General features: G+C 39.0%; 1 protein-coding gene across 1 annotated transcript; it reads right to left on the reverse strand.

The window, feature by feature from the left end:
* Nucleotides 1-366: 366 nt before the first annotated feature.
* LOC139146191 (Na(+)/citrate cotransporter-like) lies at nt 367-16907 on the reverse strand. The gene is made up of 14 exons (XM_070717599.1): nt 16761-16907; nt 11172-11437; nt 7932-8076; nt 7432-7506; nt 7103-7185; nt 6613-6792; nt 6129-6251; nt 5629-5748; nt 5030-5131; nt 4618-4715; nt 3949-4067; nt 2972-3133; nt 2495-2632; nt 367-1992 (listed from the first exon to the last, which is right to left on the reverse strand). Exons 1-14 carry the CDS (start codon nt 16872-16874, stop codon nt 1798-1800), a joined length of 1920 nt encoding a protein of 639 aa, XP_070573700.1. The 5' UTR covers nt 16875-16907; the 3' UTR covers nt 367-1797.
* Nucleotides 16908-19148: the final 2241 nt, after the last annotated feature.

Below are 19148 nucleotides of genomic sequence, written 5' to 3' on the forward strand. Positions count from 1 at the left end.
TTAACCGACTTTGTGGATAATAAAACTATATTCAATGAAATGGCGCAACAGAGATGACATAGAGTGTGTTAATGACCTCTCTTACTTCACATTTCAGGTTCACTCTGTGAAAGTGTGGAAGTCATCCATTGCTCTAGTAGGTATCGCGTCAAGAATGTGATTTGGTTTTTGAAGAGCTAGAAAATGTTACAAACGCAGAGTCAGGTAGTCTGATCTTAGTAACGCGCGCGTGTTTGCGAAAGCTCTTTCTGCTCTGAAGATGGGAAGCACTACGTTTTTTAAATTGTATGCCGTAAGCTTGTTGGTAAATACATGTACTAGATCATCCAGGAAGTGGGAAAAAGTAATACGACTTCATCAATCGGCTTCTCGTAGTAAAACTTCAAAGTTTATTGCGATTTCATTAATTCTAATTGAAAATCAACACAACCACTTTACACGTATTGCTTAAAAGACAATTATTTCATCGAAATTCAGGTAACCTACGGATTATTATTGACGTCAAGAATTGATTCCGTTGGTCATTGTACTTGTCGGTGATCATACTGTTACAAGTAAACATGCGTGAATTATCACGGATGTGTACTTTCAGAAACCGAAAGTGTTGTAATTACAATATTTCGTCTCGATATTCTGTTCAGCCGTGCTGCGTCTTGTAAATAGTCATTTCTCTGGTGGCAGAAGAAAAGTTCTGAGTTCTGCACAGGCCATTTTAACTACGAGACAGCGCCCTCTATTATAGTTTTGTTTGTTTGAGGAGTGGGCTTTCAACAATAGATTTGCGCCATTAGTTGAAAGACTTGATGACAGCCCTCTTAATATTTAATTCCTTCACTTATCAAAGTGAATGAGGAGGTTTTCGAGTACGGTATGCGTAATAAATAAGTTAGTGAAATAAAATTTTATCAAATACTTTCTATAGTAATAATACGGCTTGCGTTAATCCTAGTGGATGCCCATACGCTCCTGTTTATCGTTCAGATATAAAAAAACAATGCCAATTTCTTATCGTTTAAATTTTCTGTTCACCGTTGAAATCTAAATTTTCCGGGCAATATTAATAAACAGATTTAAGTATCATGGCCACGTGAGAATGTCATAAAAATTAACAAAATTACCGTCAATGTTCTAAATATATGTCCGAATTGACAACGTGCCCGGATTTAAGGATGAAAATTTCTTCGATAACTTACAAAAAGAACGAATAGGACTTTATATGTGCGAAACACACAGAAACTATCTCCCTTCTCCCGCCCTCTCACCGCCTCCATATATTAACATCGATAAAATCTGTAAACTGTGCACATAAAACAAAAACCGAAATATCAATCAGAGGACGTACACGGTACGAAGAATCCATAGTGTGGAGTTAAGGCTTTTTAAATTAAAACTTGATACCATGGATTATTTCACGATCTGTTATCACAACCAATGCGCCGTTCTTATCTCATGAGATATGCGCCGGTCAGGAGCCAGGCTCACAATCTCGCGTGATTAAATCACCGGCGTCTATGGTAGTCGTACCCGAATAGACCATACAGGACAGACCGTAGAGTCATAGTTTGCGTTCATACTTCAGTTTGAGGGCCTTTGCTCGGTGTAGTTGACTTGGTTTGTCAGAAACGCTTTTCCGCAGCCTCGATCGCCTGTCCACGTCTCACGATCGCACTATATACCTTGATTTTCATGCATTCCAGGTGAAAAATTGCCGCAGGGTCTGCGATAGCCAGTAGTACAGTCGATCGGATTCGGATGCTGTGTGGCGGGATGGGACAGTATTTTCCCCCTGCCCATGGACTATAGTGACGTGAGCTGAATTAGCGTGGTGACGTTCGACATTGCGCTGGCCGTGGCGTTTTCCACACAGGTTGTGTTGTCGACTCTCGCCCAATCAGGGTAGGTGGACACGTCGAATATAGCAGCCCCGTACGTGTTAAGCCAGAAGGTGATCCACAATATACCGACGGAGCTGAGTATGAATCCAGTGAAAGCCTGTGAAAGGGATTGAACAACGTTCTTCTTGTTAATATCACATCTTTACCGTGCGGTGATTCAGCGATCAAGGCATTTTACTGCTGAAAAACATCAGACATAATCGAATATTGCTATTTGTGATTGTGATGAACTTCTATGTAGACGAATATGAGAATAATTTTCATGAATTTCAAAGATCAACATAGTTGCAGCTCCATCACTCACATTGCTGTAAGTTGTATACCATATCAAATCACTTTTGTTTTAGATTATCCTCCCAAAGGACAAAAGTAAAATTAAAATAATTTTAAACAATATACCTCATGTACTTTACAAACCATACGCCAATTTTCATACCCGACCGCCTAGGATTGAAAGCAAACTTTATTGCATATTCGTTTTGTATCACAGTCGTTCTGTACTTGTTCAAGAGTATCTCTACACTACTTTCCTTAGGTATTTTTATACATAATATCAATAATTCTACCAAACGTTACGCTCAAGTAAACGAATATCTCACCATATCAGGTATCGTGAGGGCGCCGTTTGCAAACACAAGAGCATTCGGAGCGGTTGCCACCGGCAACATGAAAGCGTACGTCACCAGGATGGCGCTTGGAATACCAATGTACATAGGATTCATGCAAATTGACTCAGCCTAAAGTAAAAAAAATAACAAGAAGAATCCTGAAATTGTGAAAATTGGAAAATTTAATTTTCCCGTGTAAAGTTAATACAGGAGGGATGGCGGCCATCTTGTATTTCGAATAATGGTACCAAAATTGGTAAGGTGACAAACAGACCAAAGTTTTTCAAATTTAGTTTAAAGTGTTCTTTTCTTATGGAATACCGAATGCCTGTATTTAGGCCTATTGATGTGCATACAGTGAGCGGACATGAGTATGTGTTCCACTTTACTCCTTTAGACACATTTGACTTGTCAAGGCAATGCCATTCACCTAGCTACGTTTTCGTTCTATGACAACTTCAAACTAACCATGGCAATCAAAATTGGCAAGAATATCGTCGCTACGGCTGTGTTGCTAGTGACCTCCGTGAAGAAGCAAATGACAGTCGTACAGATGAGGACAATGACCCAGTCATCCAGATGACCCAGTCCGGCCAGTTGGTCACCGACCCATTTTGAAAGTCCGGACACCTAGGATAAAAACAGAATACCAGGTTCAGGCTGAAATTCAATTTTTAAAAAAATCGATAGACGAGGGCGCGTTGGCCAGAGTAAATGTGAGTTTTCTTGGGAGAGTATGTACGTGAACAGTTTGTTTGGTTATATTAACTGTTCAGTTTTCCAAAGGTACTAATTTTCTAGTATTGTGTGTGCATATAACCAGTGATTGCATATTCCACATTTTGCATTTTCTGTGACCGGGCGTATGCTTTCTACTGACAAAAAGCCGTTTATGAATTTCATGACGTCACCAAACTGCTTATCCAAATCTCAGGGGAATTATGGGAAGAAAAATAAGATAGGTCGGCACATGCCGACGTATTTTCGTTTCACAATTTTTTCTATGGACATCAATGTCCAGAAATAAATCTAATCCAGCGACCGTAGTACGTATTTGTCGGATGAATATATAATCAATCGGTCGAATTTTACCACAGCAATACCAAGTGAACTATGCGCCATTCAGGTGACCAGATGGCCAAATATGACGATTGTGTTTCCGAAATGACGTCTAACGACATAATCAGCACGTCGTGCTTCTTGTTTACTTCCTGTCTTTGGCTTTTTATTCTCCTTTTCATTTTTCAAATCTCTCCAGAGTTTCTATATGATCCAGCAAAGTAGTCAGAAAATAGCTACCGCTTCTGGATCAAATTGGTTATGATGGTTTGTAGTGTTTGAGGGCGCCAGTGAATGTCGAGCTAGTGTCTGTGTACAAAGGCTATTACACACAGCTTTATTTCTTCTAGGTTCTACGTAGACACTATTTGAGACTTTGAGTTTACCTCGCAGCCTTCTGCCAAGGCAAAGCCACCTCCAAGGAGGAGGTAGAGGAGCCATGGCATCTTCGTCTGGACCATTTTCCAATTTAAAAGACATTCCCTAGGCCCGATGGGCGACGTATCTACAGACAACAAAAGGCGTTTAAGTTTTGACCCTGACGATGCTTCTGTCTGTCACAAATATACCGACTGCAAGTTCACGGCGTTGCACGTTGATGCAAAATTGTGCATATTGTTAGCTCATAGTGTGTGTGATTTTATGATTAATATGAAAAAAGAGTTAGATCGTTTGAAAAAAAAAAACAAAGCGAGACAGAAATGTTCATCAAGTTGTTCCATCATCATCATGGTATTTTCTCACATAGGTTCTCACAAAAGTTATCAGTGTTGTGTTATTCCATACAAAGCAACTTTCAGAAGATATTTTGCGCATGCGTTCTCATGAGACGCGTTCAAGTTGAATGACTGGCTGGCTTGGAAAAAAGACATTGTATGTGTTCGATAAGTACTCCGTTTCCGATAGCATACTTTACCAGGGTTTATAGCATTGTCTATATTCAATGTTCCTCGAAGTTTACACAATCATTAACGTATAATTATAATGACAACATTTAATTTAACGTTCAATTCGCTGATATAGAGTACAGCCATTCCTGGATATTTTTAACTCACCTTCTTTTATTCTACAGCCGTAAAAATTCGGGAACTGGGCGGGATACACAAACAGAATCAGACCAATGAGAATTGCAGGAGTTGCATCTGAAATATATCTGAAAAGTAATGACGAACGACAAGTTATATTATGAATAACTGCCATACTCATTTTATATAATGTTCTACAGCAATTTTGTGGCCAGCCTTAATAGTTTCGTTCTAAATTGTTTCTATACACAACTAAAACTCTGCTACCAAATCAGAGGTTTGTTACTTTGGATTCTAAAAAAATTATTACAAAAGAAATTAAATTTATAAATCAAGCATTTGATAGTTTCGTGTCACAGAAGAGTTACTGTATTTTGCTTGTGAAGAAAAATCTTTGTTGCGCTATGACTTTGGACTACGTCGATAGAGGGGGTAATCTCACCCTTCGGGAAACAGAGAAGCCCATCCGTATCCTCCGATGTCACGGAAAATCCACAGTATGCAGAGGCAGGTGAACAAAACTAAGGTACTCATTTCAGCCCACCTGAGAGACAAAGATACATCAAGATCGTGTTATGTTCCCGCCTTGCTCGTCAACCATCCGAGGCTAAAAAGGCTCATCTGGTAAGTCGCATTTGATATGTATGCTACACAACAAACTTTGTAAACGTTTGCAAGAATATTTTTCATTGATTGTTAGATTTGTTCAATAAGTACAACGGTCTGTATATATTTGCACATACGCCAGAGCTGATCTCACCAAAAGGACAAGTAATGACATGAACACATTTAAGCATTAGAGGTGAAAAAAGAGGCATCGATTTAAACTAGTAAATCATAGGAAAATGTCTGACGTCACTTTATGCAGATTACCGGCCATGCCATGTCAACTTCTGTTATGTCCAGCGCTGCAATCTGATTTGAATTCATTTCTGAATCACATTCTACAGAAACAAGTGGTACTTTAAATATGAAGACAAGGTGTTGATAGGATTGAACAATCGACGTCGTATCTACCGCCCTCAGGAGAATTTTACTTACGACCACTGGCCGAGGTCTTTGTATTGTTTTCGAATGACTTCTTTTATTGTCTTTTCTTCTTCGGTTGTCTTACAGCTACAAGACCATGCACATTTGCCGTCTTTCCTCCAATTTTTAGGGCTACAGACAGAAAAAAAACAGGGACGTTTGTTTTCTGACTTTGGTGAATTCCGTAATAAATGATAATTACCATATACATGAGTACAGTTCCATGTAGTTCTGACGCAACAGTTAATCGACAAGCAGACACACAGACAGACAGACAAACATATAAACACATACTAGATAATATTGATAGACACATATACGCTAGGCACATACATACATACATACATACATACATACATACATACATACATACATACATACATACATACATACATACATACATACATACATACATACATACAGACAGACACAGACAGACAGACAGACAGACAAACAAACAACAAACAAACATACAGTCATATATACATTTGAGGTTACGTGGAATAGCTTACTTTAAATCCAGGTACATGAACAACAAACAAAGCCAGGCAACTAGGAGGAACACCAAGGCCGATGGAAAACTGAAGATCAGCCAGGAAACGAAATTCAAACCATGGCTGCCGGCTCCGTAACGACTGAAAATGAAAGACAAACACATTTAAAGTTTAGGGCAGACTTTTGAGGTAACAACTATGCAGAGACTTGGGCAAGTTTATATTCGAGTACGTGTATTCAAATTATATCAAAATTAAGTTTACCGATTGTCTTCTCGCGTGGTTTCAACGGAGCGACGTTCTGGGAGCCGGACGACGCATATTGCGGCCTGTATCTACGCGTGCTAGCTCCATGATCAGAATCCAAATACTCACCTGATAGATATTCGTCTCCCAGACAACAATCACATGTCTGAGTTCGTTATTTCCGTCAATAAGACAAAGACACCTGTTTCAATAAGGATATACTTGATTATACATGTATTTATCCATGTTGACTTACTCGTCCAGCTGACCTAGCAGGACAAGCTGTGGAGTGGTTCCGATCAGAGTCGCTGTCCCGCCGATGCTTGCCGAGTAGCAGATACACAGCATCATCGCCTTGGCAAGGGGTTTATACTCGTCAGATATTTCGTCGTCGTCCTTCTCTATCGTGACTTTGGTTTCAGCCGGTGGCTGAGTTCTGTAAATAAAGGGATGCAATTAGTACGTCGAAAACGATCGTTATAATCACAAAATGTTTCGCAAAGACCTGCTACTATGGTTAAGAAAGACAACAGTGGTCCTTGATATTGGTTAAAAATTGTTGATATACAAGTTTGGTTTATCTATGTATCTAATCCTATTATTTGAATTACAATAGTTTTCGGAGCGGTGACTGGAAAGATGCAAAAAAATACTTCAAATTATTCCCAGGTCACCCTTTATACGCAGCGGGCGAAGAAATTGCTAAATGTAGCATTCCTATTTAAACACGATGCAAAAGATCATACCCGCACGTAAACTTGGTCGGCAGTGACCAAATCATTGCTAGGTCTGTAATGATTTGATAATTGCCGTTGAGGGCGGCACAATTCTGCGCATAAAAACACATGTAATTGCTAATACCAATTTGAGATATCTTCTGTGACCAATGTATCGACTTGATCGGGCAATATAGATTAACGGTTAGTCATACTTTAATGAGATTTAGGGTTTTTTCTGAAAAGAAAACTTTTTTCGGATTGTCGTATTCCTTACATCGGTTTTGTTCCGTTTGCTGTGGTTCGGTTGGAATAAGATGCGCCTTCCCGTTGCTTTTAGGGCCCGTCGTTTCCTTCACCTCTTCCGTGGTGATCATGATTTCTATGTAACTATCCGTGGTGCCATCGCCATTTAACGTGTTTTTCTCAGTGTGCTGAAATAAAAAAAAAACGTGTTATATTTGCGATTGAAAATGATTACAAGTATTTACTCTGATAATATGAAATATATGAGTGGCGTGACTTCCAGTTATCAATCAAGATAAGACTATAGAGAAGAAAGAAGTGCTCTGTGTTATATACCTTTCTTAATAACATTGTGCGTTTGTCAAACCAAGTTTCTTTTGATGGCCGCTTAAATACATTATATTTGTAAGGTATCATAATATAGTGAGAATTTGCGTTGTTTAAGAATTGAAAGCGGATTATTGATAGATATAAGCATGGACAGCAAGGGGTCATATTTCTGCTATCTATCGTCGCAGCTGTTTTTAACGTATTATAAGTCATGGATTGATGTCACAGTGACGTAGAAGGAAGCGTATACTGTATGCGTTACTCTGTATTTGACCAAACTCACTGTAAATTCGGTTTCTTCTTCGTCTGGTTTCTCGGAAAGTTTCAACAGGACAGCCTCTGCGATGGGTAGCATCATGGAGGTGGTGGCGGTGTTGCTGATCCACATGGACAAGAACCCCGTCACAGACATGAAGCCCAGGAGTAACCTGAAATTACGCGGGAAAATGTAACTGAGTAAAACGAAATAAAGTCAGTATACTACAAACGCTTTCTCAGAGAAATCGCGTTAACGTCAAACCTCTCAGCTTAACAAATTCACTACAAACATTACACAAAAAGATCAGTGATTCAAAACAAAAAGCAGAGGAAATACAAGGTGAAAATGGCCGAGATGTGAATTGTTGGTCGCAATGTTATTACCATGGCGTACAGGCAAAGCAGGGATACGCCTCGCGGCAGTTTTATACCAGGGATATTTTTACAAAAATCTTCCCTACAAAATGCGTCCACATTGAAGGTAAAATGCGCCACGGGGATATATATTCGTACTCTCAAACTTTTACAACACCTTTTTGGTCTACCACTTGTTTGGGTCCGGTTTTGAAGCTTGTGAAATAAGTAAAGTTTCCTACGGCTTATTTTTGTGAAATTTGAAAACGATACTTTGCCCCATATAGAGTTAACACAGGAATGGCGGCCATTTTGAATTTCAAGTGTCGCTAAATATTGGTTAATTTGTTTCTCTGGTATCAGATTTTGCACTGTGACCCCTCATTTTTATTCTCTATTCTTCATTTTTAAAGGGAACGGATTATGGATTATGGAGAGTTTGAGCAAAAGTTAAGTCTTTCAATTTTGAAGCGCGTACTACCTTAATTAACGAGAAAACGGGGTGCGAATACGACTTTTGAAGGATTCAATTTTGAATTGCCCAGGGTCGGTGCATTGGTTGTGATGTGCTGATACCTACATTATTTAACTCATGGATTGATTACCAAGTGTTCTTGAACATCAGAAAGACATTAAAGTCGCCCCTCGGTATCTCTTGACACCTGAGCGCATCAGTGATCTGCCCAGATCCGGAATTAAGTGCACTAACGAATTCAAACATGATGTAGAGGCAATTGTATGTACGACACTTACAATTCTAATATGGCCGCTTATGGCTCACTCTGAAAAGCACAACTATTGTTGATAAAATAACTTTTAAAATCACAGCAGCACTCATTGCCACGACTCAAGGTGGGCCTTCCAAACTACCGACCCTGACAACATCAATGTGTTCATCCGTACTTTTTTGGACAGTCCATTATTTGCATGATTGGGTGTAACTTTTTTCGGCTCATTATAATATCAATTAATTCGCCGTCTGTATCAGAATGCAACCAGAATTAGATATTATTCAGCTCGATGGAACCCACCTTCGGACGCTGGACGGAACGCGTACAAAGGTATTTGAAGATAAAACCTGAGAAATGTATTGTCCTATCATGAGATTTTGCGCACGACTTCAGATATGGAGGTGGTAATCTCTGTTTTTAAGGTCCAAACCTTACCAGTGATACAAGACAAATGTATTACTGAAACGCTATACTATATAATTGTACTGGTTTGTCGATGTTTTATACTATTTGGGGAATATAATAGGAGTTGGGCGTCGAATGTTTGAAGGGGCTTATGATCACGTGAGAGGTTCCTTTCAAAACCATCGCCTCTCGACTAGGACCCACTCCATTTTCCGGTCAGAACTGCTACGCTATCACCCACCCATCTCCCTTCTGTCACGTGGGTCAACACGATACACCGTACTGGTTAATACCGTGTATCACCCCTCCCTCATACCCGAACGCCTATTCGTCCATCCTCGTAAAGCGTTTCCCTCTTCACGTGACCGCGCTCCTAAACACATGGTTTATCTCCAAACCATATCGTATGCATTGGTCATCCTTATTGCGCGTTCATATTCCTATACTTGTGCGATTGAAAATGTAGGGCATTGGAACAGAGTTTCTGTAGCATGAAGTAACTCAAAGGTTGAAAAGTATCCCAATTAAGAAGGGTTGCTAGTTAATATTTCAATTTTTTATCAACAAATCCTTTTTAAGTCTGAGATAATTGCCTATGATAAGAACGGCTGATAATTGTTTTATTCAAAAGTCGTAAGACCGATTAAATCCTATTACATGCCTAAATTCAGTTACAAGTCACAGTTTATGCAAGCTGCAATTAAATCTTTCAGTTACTGTATACAGACATGATCATTATGTTAACCACTATGTACTTGGTGCCCGTTTCAGACTTTTTTTCGAGTACCGGTCACAAAATTTTTGATATCTGAACGAAATTATATATACGCTTACAGTTGAAATATTTCGAAAGACGGACGAATATGGCTTCCGCATCAAATTTTGCCCTGCCTGATTTGTTGACGTCCTGGGCGATTTCTCACGAAAGTCTGCTTTGAAATGTTGGCTTCCTCTCGTGTACTTCAAAGCCCGGCGCAAGATGGCTGCCCTTTGGCTGTTTCATTCCCATTGCTGTACACGCGAAGCCATTATCAGGCATGCCTCGACTAATGACATAATTTTTTCCCCATGAGCACAAGTACGAACACTGTGGTTTTTGAAGACGGTAAAATTCCACGGTACAGTGCCCAACCGTCAACAAATATTTTGCTATGGATTCCTGGTTGCCTTGGTCGTTAATCACCTTTCCTCGACTTTTATCTTTTAGAGTTTAAATTACATGGATGAAAACGCCCTGTAACTTCCGTGTACTCTACTGTGTGACATGTTCCACTGTATTTAATACATATCAGATGTAAAGTTCGTTTCCCGTGTTCAAAGCCATCGCTCATCCGACGGGACCTATCTTCACATACCAGATTGTTACAGAAACAACAAATTTCAAATCTCTTTGCAACATCATCTCACGCTTGAGTCTGTAACTATGTAAATGTAACTATACGTACACAGATGAAGTTTTTTAAAGATTCATACTGCTGGAAAGTTAGGATAAATATATTTCAGTACCCTTCAAATAGTTCAAAGAAAATACTTTCATAGGGGTGTAATGAAGCCAATTTATCACCATGAAAATAAAGTGATGTTATACGACTTTTAAATAATTTAAGCCATTTCGTCAAAGACTTCATATCGCCAGATTTATGAAGATAAAATGTAGTACCGCTATAAAATCAATGAAAGAAATAAAACAAAATCAAAATGCAAAGCAGCTATTTGGCACAGTTTAATGTTAATGTGTTGGTCTTCTTTCGTAATTTTTAAACATTTTTGCTCACCATCTTGGCTTCGTCCCGCAAACCATCAACACGGCCAACGCTATCCTCCTGTGCAGGTTCCACGACTCAATGGCGATGGCCATTAACAGACCTCCCATCAACAGAGCGCTGGTGTCCTTAAAGTAATGGACGGCTGTTTGACTAGCTGTCATCACCCCAAGGATTGGGAACAACACCAACGGCAGCAGAGAAGTGGCCGCCATCGGCATGGCTTCGAAGATCCAGTAGAAAGACATGACGATCAAGACATAGCCGCAATACGATTCCTGGCAACAGAATTAAAATGGGAATGTCAATAATCGTTCGAAAGAGAATGGACCTTGATTGCAAGCAATCGATCGCAGTCTATGTTTTCAGCAGATGTTTTCAAGCTCTACGGGCGCCTTTTTTATAAAACGTTGATCTTCGATTTGATTTAACATTTAAATGTACAAATAAAGTTAATACTAATTCTTTCATTGAAACTTGTGAAGTAATATCTTACATTTCTTGCAGGAGTTGAACGCGACAATTATGTGTTGCATTTAAGGCGTTGAACTTGGGAGGTGCAAGCACGGTCCCTCCAGTGGAGGGACTGCGGTGCAAGATAACTTTGTTCGATCCTTGTTGGGCTGCTCTACTAGGTCGCTTGAAGAACTCGGTGACCGTGAATTTGACAGTTCAAAAATTGCCGCACCTGGCTTTCAGGATGACCGCGGTCAACCTCCGCACATTCCTGCATCACTCCGCGCAACAGTGTACTCTACTGTCGTTCAAGTGCTCCAATGTATCGACCCATTTGAAAACAGTACAATCGACAAATATTTTCAACTGGGGCTAAGCCACTTTGGCCTTTGCATCAAACTCTGGGGACGTCGTTACTGTCAAAGATGCAAAGATTCTATGGCCGGTGGAGTTGCACTTAACGAACACACTTTTCAAAATTAATGATTCTTATCTAATATGGCATGAAAACCCTCATAATAAATTTTCAAAAAATAAGAGAATCTAACGTAGCAATAGTTCACTCGAAGGATCAATTCAAATTTTGGTGTTGATGATAAAAATTAATTAAAAGTATAAAATTATATTTGATACTGTTTTCTGAAATTTAATATCTCATTTGAAATTAGAGTATATGTAGAAAATTTTGTTATGCATGATCCATTCTTATTCTTAAATGATAGGGGATTAAATATGACATTCAAAAAAGTGATTAACATAATGAGAAGCAAAATTGAAATGACTCTTATTCAAAATGTAAGAACTTAATTGCCAAATTGTCGTTATGTTATAGTATAATTTTAAGGACATAATGTGAAAATTCCACAAAATTTTACCCAGCCAGAGTGGAGTTATATTTTCTGAAACGTTGAAAACGGGAGGGAATAAGGAGCCAGGAAATCGAGTGATTTCATAAATTTGAGTAAATTTACACTTCTTTCTTATACAACTTATGTCTGCTTGTCATGCTAACAGGTGAATCAAAACTACTCTTTTTGAAAGGTCAATTGAATTTTCATTACCTCGTTAACCACAGGTTAAGATATTGGTTTGGATCACTTTTTAGCATGACAAGCTAACGTATACAAGTTAGATAAGAAAGAAGACTTAGTGTAAATTTACTCAAATTTATGAAATCACTCGATTTCCTGGCTCCTTATTCCCTCCCGTTTTCAACGTTTCAGAAAATATAACTCCACTCTGGCTGGGTAAAATTTTGTGGAATTTTCACATTATGTCCTTATAATTATACTATAACATAACGACAATCTCGTTTGGCAATTAAGTTCTTACATTTTTCTTACACCAAGAGCTTTAAAATGAACCTCCACAAGTGTTAGATCAGAAAAGAATTGTAGAAATTTGAGAGTCCGAATATCTGTCCCCGAGGCATGTCCTACCTATAGTAAAGTGAACTTATTTCAATCTATATTCTTGACACCGTTAAGGTGGCGTTGCCTCTAACACTGCTCTTGGTCTAAGAGAAACTTTCACTGGCTTAGTTTTTCGAAAATCCCAAATTTATTTTCTCCCATGGCGGCCATTTTGAATTTCAAATATCGCTAAATGTTGGGGAATTTGTTTCGCTAGTTCCAAACTTCCGATTTTTATAGACGATTTGGTAAGAGAATGGTTGAAAGTTTAATTCAGGAAAGTTTGAGCAAAAATTTAAGTCTTTCACTTTCGAGGCGCATACTACCTTAAATCGAACCTGTTTTGAACCAACACAATAACAGCCACTAATACTCCCTCATCAGGATTTCTCTTCTTGCTGAATGGAATATCGGGTTATTCTGAATTTAATTGCATACTGACACTTGCTTAACACAGTATTTTATTTAGTTTCAATATCTGATCACTTGCATTGATGAGGCAGACGAAGTCATTAAGTTATTGAAGAAATTTAAAACTACCATCTCGTGCAAAAACCAAACATTTTCTAATGTCTTGCTGGGAGATAATCGAATGAATCATGTTCACATTTTTCTGGCTTTAAGTTGATCTACTCGGGCATAACATTCTGAGTCGTTTTCCCAATAGTTGTATTTTTGAAGAAATTTTAGAGGTGACCGGTATTGTTATAGACTAGGAAACCTAAGTACGTTGCACAAGGGGGGAAGCAACTTTATTCCCTCTTCGAGCAAATTTTCCTGAAATTTATTGAAAGTTCTCTAAAGTTACAATGCAACTTTTTTAACCTTCACGATTTTCGACAATAAACCACATTAAATAGAGGCAGTACATATTATTTGTAGCTTTTTCACTTGTTAACATATTCCGTATACTTAAAAACAAGATGTTGTTGACTATGGTGGAATGCTCTTTGTTAAAATGCGTGATCATAAATGTCTCGAATACTTAGAAGTTCTGTTGCTCTCTGAGACTCTTAAATCGAAGCTGTACAACCCAAGAAAAACGATGCAGCTGTCCTTTGAATTGAACATTTTGGCCATAGTTTTGAGCTGTACATATTGGCGATTAATGCAGTCGCCGGTTTCGTGCAGCCGCAGCAACCATGTTCATAAGCAACCTTGCATACTTGTCAATGTCCGTTACATGATGCTGCCCCCCCTCCCAATCTAACGGTGGCGACACAGGCATGTCTTGTTATCTATTTTCCCGCCAAAGTCCTCGCCGAACCCAGCGTACGGTATCGCGGTATCTGACTGAGTCATTCTAAAAGAATCAATGTAAAACTAACAGCGCTGTAAGGTATCCGGAAGGTAAATATCAACATACAGATGCATTTAGTCATGTGGTCGTGCGCTTATTTCGCCCGGCAAATATTACACCTCCTCAATGGCCGCTTTCTTACACTAATAAGCTAAGACATGCCATGGAAGAACTCCAATACCTTGTGGTTTTCAAAACGCGACATGGCTAGACCGATTTAAGGAACCAGATTTAACCGTTCTTGAAAACAATGGAAACGCACAGGCATAAAGGTGTTACGCATATGCACTTACATTCATAGTCTTGCTTATAAACAATATTACTGTTACAATGAAAACTTCAAATCTATCGTTGGTAACAGCTCTACTATTTACGACGCAAACGGCATAATACAAGCTCGAACATGGTCTAAAATTTATTATAAAACATTTCCAGGGCCGAACATGGAAAACTAATCGACAACGTTATTCGCATTCGTCCTCTGTGGCATTGGGAAGTCTCTGAGTCAGGCGTATACGACTGTAAGTAAGCAATCCAAGCAACGTTGGTGATACTCGCATGATATTGGATCTGACTATTGAGATTAAGCAAACCCACGCATAGCATCGACCTACTTAAACTTGACTCACTGAAGGGTACGGCACTTTAATGATTACATTTTGCCATGGCAACGAGTAATACTGTGGAAATTTCCTTCAGCTGACAAGGCAGACCATAATGACCGATAACCTAGGACACAAAACCATTCAAATTTGTTTCCTTTTTGTTATATGCTGAGCCTCCGTTTCACAGAATGACTGTAAAAAGGTTATTAGAGCATAGTTATCGATTGTTCTGTGACCTGGATATTGGGGTCGAGCTTTATTTTCAATGTTCGAAATGTAAACTTAAACGTAGCAGCAGCAAGGAAAGTCATATGGCACAGTAAAAAGTTGAGGAGTGCAGTACGACAGTTATAATGATAAAGCGCATGAAAAATGTTTCTATTGTTCAACGTATGACGAATATATCATTTTGACAGTATCGTGTCAAAAATCAACGAAAAATAATCACCAGCAACTGGGTACGCGGACCGAATGCGCGTGCGCGGATACTGCTGACTACTAAAGTTCGCTCGCCGAGCTTGTATACATCACGCAAGGTTACGGAAATTTCCGAAAACGTGATTTTCAGGAGCATATGTAAATAGCTACGTATGGGGATAGCAGCCATTACCAAACATTAAGAAATTCCTTCTTGTGTTACAAAAGTTGCAACGAACGGGCTTTAGTTTTGCAGCTGTGAAAAACAGCATTTCAGTCTGATCTGGCGAACGGTGTTTGTAGGAATAGGAGTTCTTAAGCTCTACCAGCGACTTAAGACGCCGACGTCGTTATGACATGATAGATATGTTTATTAAACCAATAATATCTCGGTTTTGCTTTGATAATGCAAGAGATGCAAAGTTTCTTTTTATTGTTAGCTTATAGCCAATTTACCATGTTCTCACAATGTTAATGATGTTACACATATACTGAGCTCAACCGACCATCATAGCTTTATCCAGGGAATGGGGACATAAATATCGCATGGAAAGAGTAATTCATATTTAGCAATATAAAATCATTATTTGTCTACAAATCATGCTTTTTTCAAAATCTCTGGACTTTAGGAGGCGTAATCAGTGGCTTCAACAATTGAACGATCGTAAAATTTGATGATATCAGAGCGCACTTTGTGTTCGCCCCTTACCCTGTAAAGACAATTTTATCCATTATATTAAACATTAACATTTTCTGAAAGGTCGTGACCTAACATGCAATGGAAGATTCCGTCTGCTTCTGATTATAGCCTGACGCGTGGGAAATCTTCTGCAATTCTATATGCAAGATCGACAAAATGTTCATGTCCATGAAATTGTAAAGCCAAAACAATATAATGGAATAATACTGTTTGTTGCATCAACTCTTTTGACGGCAACCTATTCATTACAGACGTGTTAGGATAGTTTGTTCGGTCACTACAGAATTATGAGAAATCGTAGGAAAATTAATGTTCACTGAATTTCTTCAAAGTTCCATCGATCGGATTCATGGAATTTCCCCAAATATACGTGGCATCCAACTTGACAAGTTAATAAGTTTTTGTCTCCCGACAGGGTGGGATCAATAAATTTATACCCATAAGTACATGTTTGGCGACAATAGCAACCGCGTGCAAATAGCGCTAATTTTCAAATAAACCATACAACAGCACGAGGAAAGAGATTTTCACTTTTATAAATTAACGTTTGTCATATCCTTGCACTCTGGTGTTTTCCCCAAGTCGAAAGAGGCAGTAAAAATAGAAATAGTCAGCTCTGCGGGTGATTTTTACTCGTTTTTGCAAGGTGTGATTAAAGTAGACTAGCGGGGCAATCGGATGAATGGAACCGGTAAAAGCAGAGGGACATACCTGGTAAGGTAGCCAGATGATCATCGGCAGGAACAGGACAGGGATCAGGATGATGACGAAAATTTTGTGGAAAGACCATAACTCACAGGTGACCGTCTTGCAACTGGATCCCATTTTCTTAAGCTGTTAAACCTCCTCGTAAGTGTATATGGGTAGACTTCTATATCTAGTGCCGAAAAGTTCTGCATATGTGTGTAACTCTGGACTAGGTATAGTACACTGTTTATCTACTCCAAAACCTCTGAACTCAAAAATAAGATATTAACTATTTACATTAATTTATCTTGCATGACATCGTCGTGCATATACAGGATCTCCTCGTGTTGGCTGATCGAAGTTCAAAGAGTTTCCCCATTTCCGCTGTATTGACCAATAATGCACGTCATGTTTCGTCAGGTCACCAATCGGCTACCATGTAGCATGGCAAATCGTGGTGGATAAATAGAAAGATGGATTAGCAAAATGAGCAATAAAGTCATTGTTTTATTGTTCGTCTGCCGTGTAAGCCTAGGCAAGGGACTCGACAACGCCGACATCGTGAGGGCGATGCATGTAATATTAGCTGTGAGCAACGATTGAGACGTTCAGCCTGAAGCGCTAGCGTCTTACTAACGACACAGAAGTCGTCAAGCTGAAAGTTAAGCACATGTCATACGAAAATGTAATTATAATCCGAAACAATTTATATGTTCAACATTTTTGTAGTTGATGTCGTCTGCCTGTTTCACTGTCTTTCTTCGTTTGTTTGGGTTTCTTTTGGGGGGGGGGGTGTAACTGGTATTTCTTCTGGGAATGTAAACTTGCCCAACCGGGTCCAAGTCTTCGAAAGAATACGTTTGTGACAGTTCATGGGAAGATACGAGTGGGGGGAATAGTTTTCCTAGGATTCCGCGAGAGATTGGGAATCACGTTCAGACCCCTGTGCGCAAACTCCACTCCGATGCCGCGTCGTTCGCCGTTATCGACATGTAGCAGAACCATCATGCCTTGTGGATGAAATTGTAAAGATACACAGGCTTTGTCAAGCGACCGCGTTTTGATTCACTTGCTCGAACCAACCGCTCCGCTGTCCATTGTCTTACCTTGCGCGTGTACATGTACGTATATTGCTTCACTATAATACACGTATTGCTCATTTGAATCTTGTTAGCTCAAGGTCGTATATTTTCCACTTTATTCTGTAGTGTTCTGCACAAAATGTATGAAAAGATCGAAAGTTGTCCTTTGATGGGAAGGTTAAACTCATTCGCCAGTAGCTACGAATATTTGTCTTTCTTGATTTTATGATGCGTTCAATTTCTGGCAACTGTTTTATCATAATGCACGTGAATTCACTTTGTATTTGTATTGAGGACGCATATATCAGTGCGTTAAATACGAAAAGGACTTTAAAGGTAGACCGACCAATAAATAGAGTGAATCTCGACATTTAAGGTGGAGATCTGCCCAATCACAAAAAATACGTCATTTTATAGCACATGCAAGAAGTGAGTACACAAAAATATGATGAGACTTTCGTGTTTCCTATCTTTTAAGGTAATAGGCGCCTCAAAACTAAACATACTAAAACTTTTGTCCACACTTTCCTTAGGGAAACTTTCAGACATTCTCATTCCAGATCAAGAATAAAAATTGGTACTAGAGAAACAAAGTTACCGAGTTTGGAATTTCCAATGGCCGCCATCCCCATGTTAACTCCATTCTGAAAAACTAAATTTCGATTTTCACAAAACTAAGAAAGTGCAAACTTTGCATAGTTCAAGAACTCTGAAATGAGCCCCCAAAGTCTTGAAAAAAATTTGAGAGTCCAAACATTTGTCCCTGAGGAGCCTTATGCCTAATCTATACTTCGTGAACTACACAGTTTGGAAGTGAATCATACATATGAATTGAATTGTACTTCAGTTCTCATCGTACGTTAAGGCCAATTTCAGCCTTCAAAGAATTCGGGATCTGTCTTAGACTGAAGCCTGAAGCATTTTAGCAGTCATGTCATGTCATGTCCTCGACAATAAGGACATTCAAACTTATGAAGAAAGCAAAACAAGTAGGTTACTAGCCGAGTGGAGTACTGAGATGCACCTTAAGGTAGCACTCGCCTAGAAAGCGAAAGACTTCAGCTTTTTCTCAAGCTTTTCTCAATGCTTTTCAACCATGCTCTTTAAAAATCAAGAATAAAAATCTGGGATCACCGTTTAATTGGTACTGGAGAAACAAATTACTTAAGATTTACCGGTATTTGAAATTCAAAATGGCCGCAATGCCTGTGTTTACTATATGGAGAAAATGAAATTTTCAAATTTTCGAAAACACTTAGACGTTGAATTCTTACACAAAGAGCTTTAAAATGAGTCCTCACAAGTGGTAGATCAGAAAAAGAATTGCAAA

This window comes from Ptychodera flava, chromosome 12 (assembly GCF_041260155.1).
Source record: "Ptychodera flava strain L36383 chromosome 12, AS_Pfla_20210202, whole genome shotgun sequence".
In the NCBI taxonomy this organism is placed as follows: Eukaryota; Metazoa; Hemichordata; class Enteropneusta; family Ptychoderidae; genus Ptychodera; species Ptychodera flava.

Excerpts from the sequence above, each read along its gene's own strand:
- LOC139146191 (XM_070717599.1), bottom strand. The coding sequence starts at position 16,874 with ATGGGATCCAGTTGCAAGACGGTCACCTGTGAGTTATGGTCTTTCCAC. Across the intron at positions 11,438-16,760 it reads TCATCTGGCTACCTTACCAG|GAATCGTATTGCGGCTATGT; the intron begins GTATGTCCCTCT and ends TTCTGTTGCCAG. Across the intron at positions 3,134-3,948 it reads CCTTGGCAGAAGGCTGCGAG|GTGTCCGGACTTTCAAAATG; the intron begins GTAAACTCAAAG and ends TTTTTATCCTAG.